General features: G+C 45.0%; 1 protein-coding gene across 1 annotated transcript in view; it reads right to left on the reverse strand.

The window, feature by feature from the left end:
- Positions 1–1,345: 1,345 nt before the first annotated feature.
- The window catches only part of PRL (prolactin), a 6,959-nt gene continuing 1,564 nt past the window's right edge, over positions 1,346–6,740 (reverse strand). The window contains exons 3-4 of the mRNA XM_019556766.1: positions 4,486–4,665; positions 1,346–1,813 (exon numbers count right to left, since the gene is read on the reverse strand). Coding sequence (XP_019412311.1) covers positions 1,622–1,813; positions 4,486–4,665 — 372 coding nt within the window. The 3' untranslated portion in view covers positions 1,346–1,621. The remainder of the gene's footprint in view (positions 1,814–4,485; positions 4,666–6,740) is intronic.

Raw genomic sequence — 6,740 nt, forward strand, 5'->3', positions numbered from 1 at the left:
GAAGGGGCCATGGCCTGGCCTTGATCTGGCCATGGGGTAGGAGGATTGTGGTCCAGCACCGACTTGTCCCATGGAACTTGGGATTTTGGCAGTGGGGAGTGGTGGCAGTACTGCCACTGCTCCTCTGCCACCAGATTTCCTGAACAAAGGGGAACCCTGTGGGCTGGATTTCAGGGCTCCATGGGCTGCATTTGGCCCATGGTTTGGAGGTTGAACACCCTTGGTTTAATCAAATAACTATGTTCCTAGTAGCTAGGAGACTAAGTTTTAATTCTGCTACCTCAGGTATTTTGCTGTGTGGCCTGAAGACCAGATTTTCAAAAGTGCCTAATACTTTTGGATGATGCTTCAGTTACTGGGTTTTCAACTTAAGTGACTCAAACTGTGTGCCCAAAAATAGTAAGGCTCCCAAAATTAGCAAAGATACTTTGCCCCTTGTACTTCTTTCAGATTTTGTCTATTTATAAAATGCATTCTTGGATAGTCTGGAGAAATTGCCCACCATCAAGCAGAAAAGATTCAGCATAGACAAACATAAGTCCTGTACTTGGGATGGAATAACCTCATGCTCAGATACAGATGGGGAATGATTAGGTAGGCCTGAAGGCCAAAGAAGGATCTGGGTGGGATGGTTTAATCAGGGCTGATCCAGCCTTAAGCAGGGGGGCTGGACTAGATGCAATCTCTTCCATCCCTACTTTTCTATGATTCACATGATTCCTATTTTAGAATGGCTGTAAGTGTTGAGAGAGTAATGTTTGTGAAATAGGAGAAACAGAAGCAGTAGAATATTAATGCTCCTGATAGTGGCCCTCTGTAATTTATTATTAGGAAGGGGGGTAGGAAACACGGGGAGGGAGGCGAGAGGGAGCTTGAAGGCCCATATTGTACATCAGCAACTGGAGATAGAGCCAAAAAGGGAAAATTCCTGTGGCTGCCGTTGCAGAAGAGGTAAGGAAAAGCTGTCCAACTTCTGAGAGGCTGGGAGCTGCATGCTGTGTGGGACCTCTGAACTCCCCAGATCCATAGACCATGAGATCCCTGGGCCTGTGGGCTGTGTTGCCCCTTCCTGCCCGCCCCCACCCCCTCGGGGTGATGAAGCAGGAAGAAGCTGGAACAGGGAGCAAAACCAGAGATCCTGGTTGCAACATCAGCAAGAGCAAGGGGGAGCAGTGCTTGGGCCAGGACCTTTGGACTGCAAGTTAACTGCTTGCAGGCCACACACAACCCACAGACTGCCAGTTGTACAGCCCTGATGTAAGACAGAGCAGCCATTTGTCTGCACTGATACAACACACACATTTATGCTCATTGGTGTTAAAAATAATTTTATTTGTATTTGCATTATTTGGTTACCGCTGAGATGCCAGTAGCTGGGATAGCTCAAGTGTATTCTTCCAGCACAGATAATTTATGTTACAAGCTTCTAACCATGGAGACAAACAACATCTTTGGTTTTGGCCAGAAACTACATAAGCACAAACAAGAATGATGGATGTTCTTGATACAGTGAGATGCAATTTTCTATAAAGTTTGCAATGGAAAGTGGGAAAGCAACAAGAAGATCCCTCTGAATGATGTGGGGGCATTTTTCCTGTGATGGATGGGCCCAGACAAATACTTAGCAGTTACTGTCATGGATAAGGCGACAGTTCAGGAGCTTCAGGTAGTTGTCAATTTTATGGGAATCTCTTCGGAGGCAATGCAGCAGGTTGTAAAAGGCAAAGAGGCGGGAGTCCTCATCAGCCAATTGCAGGGATGGTAGCCCTGACCAGCTTGAGTAGACTTCATTTCCTGTGTCACCAGGTTGAACCTAACCAAAAGGAAACAAAGTTATTATTCCATTGACAGCCCTATTAAATGTAAGCAGCAAAAATTAGCAAATATGACTAAAATAGGGCAGCACACTAAGAAACAAGAAATAGTAGTGTTGGCCATACTTTCTGATTATCTTACCATGGGCACAGTGGGCATTTACACACTTGCAGGGAGGCTGCTTCAATGTGCTGTAAATCCAGTGGGTTGGAGCATAAATTTCCATGCTCTGGCAGCCTCCAGCATCATGAGTATCAGCATTGCTGCACTGAAAAATGACGGCAGAGCATTTTGAACTAAAGCTTTAGTTCAAAACACCTGGCTGCCATTTTTTTCAGCACGGGGATGCTGATACATGTGACAATCGGGTGCTTTAAATTAGCATGGCTCACTAATTAAAGAGCTCCAGCCTTCTGGAGGTTGTCTAAAATGCCCCATGTTTGGTTTCTGTTATGGCTCCAAGAAACACCTTGGTAATGCTATGGACCTTTAAGATGATTCTGAGAGAATAATCTCTTTTCCCTAGAGTATATAAGGAGCTTACTTGTTCTAATGAATACATTTTTTAGGCTGATAGAATCTGGCTTTGTGGAGAAGTCACTCTTTTCCATCGTGTGCACACTTACCAGTGCCGGTTTTCCATGTATTTCTAAATCATGGCTGGATAGAACACCTGTCTTAAGATTTCTTGAGTGTGTCCTCCAATATTGTCTCAACCCACCTCTCTGATAACATCTCTAATGGGAATAACCTTAGGAACACACTGGAGACAGATGCCAAGTGCACATCTAGATACAAGGGACCACTTCAACAAAGGGCTTCAATATGACATGAGGGGGAAACTGTAAGTGATTCAGTGCAATCAGAGGTTAGAAACTCATGAATAAAAACTCATGCAGTTAGTGAGTGTCTAAAAGAAAGATTGACTTGACTCACTGCATTTGGATGAGACCTTCTTCCATTTTCTCATGTCAAGAAAAACTACCCCGAGTAGGAAGAAGATAGTCTGCTCTTATCAGCATTTCTGAAGCTGATGTATCCCCCTCGCGGTGTGCAAAAGCCAGTTGGGGAACATCAAGTAACCAAGGAAGTCAATGCTCAATTCGGTCTGGTCAAGCTACTGGTTAAACTACAGTAGTTATGCTACACTCAAAAACTATGGCTTGACTTTCATCATCTTGCCAATCCTGCTTTCAATCTCCTTTCTTAAATAATGTAGGTGAGGAGATAACTTCAGCAGCAATTTTACTTCCATTGGTATCTTGGATCCCTTTCTGCTAGACTTTTCACATGCATATGGGATGGAAATCTCTCTGATTACACTGACAGATGCTGTTGGGAGACAGAGCATGGACAGAGTAAATAGATTCTAAAACTATGTTTGTGTGTGATTCATTGGAAAGTGGTGGGAGACAGTCATGTCACTCTTAAGGCTGTTCAACCATTCAGAGCTTAAGCAAAAGCCAGTCAAGTCAGAAACTCTAATGTCCAGATCAGTGACAGAATGATTTATAGGACCTGTCAGAGGCTCCATTAAACATAAACAAGCTAGAGCTGCTTTTACTCAGGAAAACTTTCAATCAGTTACTGATAACAAGGGGTGTTCTTATACAGACCCTGTCAGACTACAGTATTGTTGGCTAACTTTCCCAAATTAGGGGTAAGTGGGCTTGATAGACATCCCAACAGTTTTAGGGAACCAGAGGCAGGAAGGGGAAAGGGTCAACTCTGCTATGAAAGAGTCCATGATTATTATTGAAGAATCGGTGACTTCAGAGCAGACTAGTGTTCAGAATAGAATCTGGCTTGGAAATCTATAAGGGCATGGGCCAGTGTCCTTGGAACTGGTTCAAGATGGGTGGAGAGCCACTGCTGGGGAGTGCACAGCTGCTGTTACATTCTAACAATGACATGTGTGTAAACTGGGAACGATACAGATGTGGCAAAGCTGCTCCAACTTTAATCCTGTACGAAGCAGTGTTATGGTTGGAGCAGTTCTGTTTCACTCCCAGTTTATGCACGTCACTGTTTAAACGTAACAACTTATGTGCTGTCAGGAGGAACAGTCCACCTCTTCCCCTTTTGCCCCAATATATGTTTGTCCATACTTTAAGAAATGCTATACAGGCTACACACACACGCACACACACTTGCATGCACGCATGCACACACGTAGTGACGCACAGAGGCTAGGGACAAGCATTCAGTTCCAGAGCTGGATTATGTGGTGAGAGGGGGAGTATATAAGCATTCCAGTCCTCTTTCTGGAGAGCAACAAATTTGCCTCCAAGATGTGAACTCTCTAGCCAGGGGTGATAGGAAGATTCTCCATTGCTTCCCTCCATCCCTGTGTCTGTCTCTAGCTGTCTCCATCTGGTACCATGTGGGCACGAGCTGGAGGTAGTGAGGCACACAGCTCTGTGGCCCATGAGACAGCACAGTGGGACCCATTCTGGATGGGTGCAGCAGTGGAAGAATGCAGCAGAGTTCTTGCAGGGCTCTCTCCCAGCTCACTGCTGGGTGGGCTCCAGGCAGTTATTGCTCTCCTCCCTTCCCCCTTGGGGAGACAGGGGGAGAATGGAGCACTGCAATACTGGGGTTTTTCAGGAGTGTACAGCTAGTCAAACTTTCCTGAGAGAAGATGGATCTTCCTCAAGTCCTAATACTTACCCGTCCAATTATTTTCTCCATTCCTTCCAGAAGACGCTTGTTTTGCTCCTCAATCTCTGCTGCTTTCCAGAGGATGGTGTTTGGAGCTTCTTTGATTCTTTGTACTTCAGTTACCAGGTGGAGTAGAGGGTCATTCCAGGAGCGCAGTACTCCCAGCACTAAATTCAGTAGATCTTCATGCTACATAGTAATATTAACAAGATTCCATTAAAGCAAGAAGGCTATCTGCTGGCTATCTGAGAAGTCAGTGTTGTATACCAAGTTAGAGCAATAATTTGAATGTTGGGCAACGTGGATTTTGTTCTTGGTTCTTTCACTGATTTGTTGGCAGTTGTGTAAATCACTTATCTTCTCCCAGATAGCTCAGTGGCACTTTCTTGCCACTGTTGGTTACTATTAGCAGCGTATGTCAAGATAATTGGATGAATGGTGGTAGAATATTATATGTGCAAAATACCACCCAAGTCCTCTCCACATTATAGGGTAGTGGGAGTGACTTTGTTTAGCTTCTCTAAATGGAAGTGCATTTAACTTGATGATTACCTAAGCATAAGTGAGATGGTTTTAGAAGACCCCTGGGATTTGGGGAAAAAAAATCAGCCCTAATGGAAGGTTTACTTTGTGGGAGGCCACTTAATACCTTTTATTAAGGGTTTACACTCTCTACAAAACACATTAAACATGCCCTATCCTCTTCCTGATCCCTTTTGAATGGTTTTGCTTCCACAGAGAGTTCTATTTTGAAACTTTCACTGATTGTGGTCAAGTGAAAGCTCAAAAAGTTTGGTTCTCTTAGGGACATCCCAAATATTTTCCCTTGTAGGACAACCACTAAAGCTGACATGGTGCAATTCGTTTTATGTTCTGCATCTGTTTTTGTGCCAAATTAAAAATACCCTCCGCCACATCTGTCAGCAGAAAGACTACACAGTGGCCATGTCTGTGTGAGCTTGTTACACATTAGTACTGTGCAGTAACATCACAGGGCACAAACCGTGACATGACACAACTGCGCAATAGTAAAGAGCAACTGTGCAGTCAGTGTCACCAGGAAGCTGTGCGAGGATGCTACCGTGCAGTAACACTGGTTAGTGTGCAGTCATTTAATACTTAGGTATGCAAGTACTAAATGACTGTGCATTAACAACTGTGCAGTTAGCATCTTGTGTAGACATGACCAGTATGTCAGAAGCCTTATTGGGTCACCCAACTGAGATTATAATGCAATTGGTTAAATGTTGATCTCTGGTGTGATTGCTTTGGTGGCTAACCTTGCATGTTTATCCTTTTGGAAAACTCTTTTCCAAGGATAAGAAAAATATTTGTGGATGTTTATATCCTACACCAAGTCTATATCAATCTGAGTTTAAGGCTGCCATTATTAAATCAAGAAAACCTAAGTACAGCTGAAACAGTAGTTAATGTAGTAATACCCAGCTTACTTCTCTTTAGAAGCAGTATGATTATTTTAGTATCTTGTGTTTATAGTCTATAGCTGAGTGATGATACAACCATGTCGAGGGGATATTACTTGGGTATCTGTTTAGTACCTGTCAACAATTGTAGTAACTGCAGATCCATGTCTACCTACATCGTGCCTGCTGTGTAATCAGTGCATTTCTGTCACTACTATTAATTATTGTGGTATTTACTCGATTAGAAGATGAGGCCCCCCCCCATTTAACATGGTAGGAGCCCTTTGTCTTGTAGTTGAGTATGAGGCAGCAGGTGTGGGAGGTGGGGGGCAGGCAGCTGCTGTATCTCTGGCCCTGAATTTGGTTCTGGCTCCAGCCCCAACCCACCAAAGCCACAGCTTCTTCTCCCCCCAGCCCCACTCCAAACCGCCTCTGCATGCTCTGACACTCCTTCCCTGCAGTCCCCAGTGTCCAGGCCCCCCACACCATTTCTCCCTCTCTCTCCCCCTCTGCAGCACTTCTCTTTACCTTTGCTTTGCCCTGGAAGGCTCTGTCCTTGCTGTAGCTGGGGGCACAGAGCATGGGGGCACAGAGCATGGTTCCAGCCTGGTCCTGTAGGTACCGCACAGAGCTGGCATTGCGGTTCCATCCTAGCCCTGTAGCAGCAGTGTTGGCTCCTGCCACTGCTACAGGGCCAGGCTGAAACAGCAGTGCTGGCTCCATGCTGCAGCTATGGGGCTGGGCTGGAGCCATAGTCCGTATCCTGGGCTGCAGCAGAGATGGAGCCTGCTGGTGTTGAGCAAAGGTAGGATTGGGGGGTTGGGGGGTAGGCAGAGGGGG

The sequence above is a fragment of the Crocodylus porosus genome, unplaced genomic scaffold (genome assembly GCF_001723895.1).
Source record: "Crocodylus porosus isolate Cpor-Errol unplaced genomic scaffold, CroPor_comp1, whole genome shotgun sequence".
Classification (NCBI taxonomy): Eukaryota; Metazoa; Chordata; order Crocodylia; family Crocodylidae; genus Crocodylus; species Crocodylus porosus.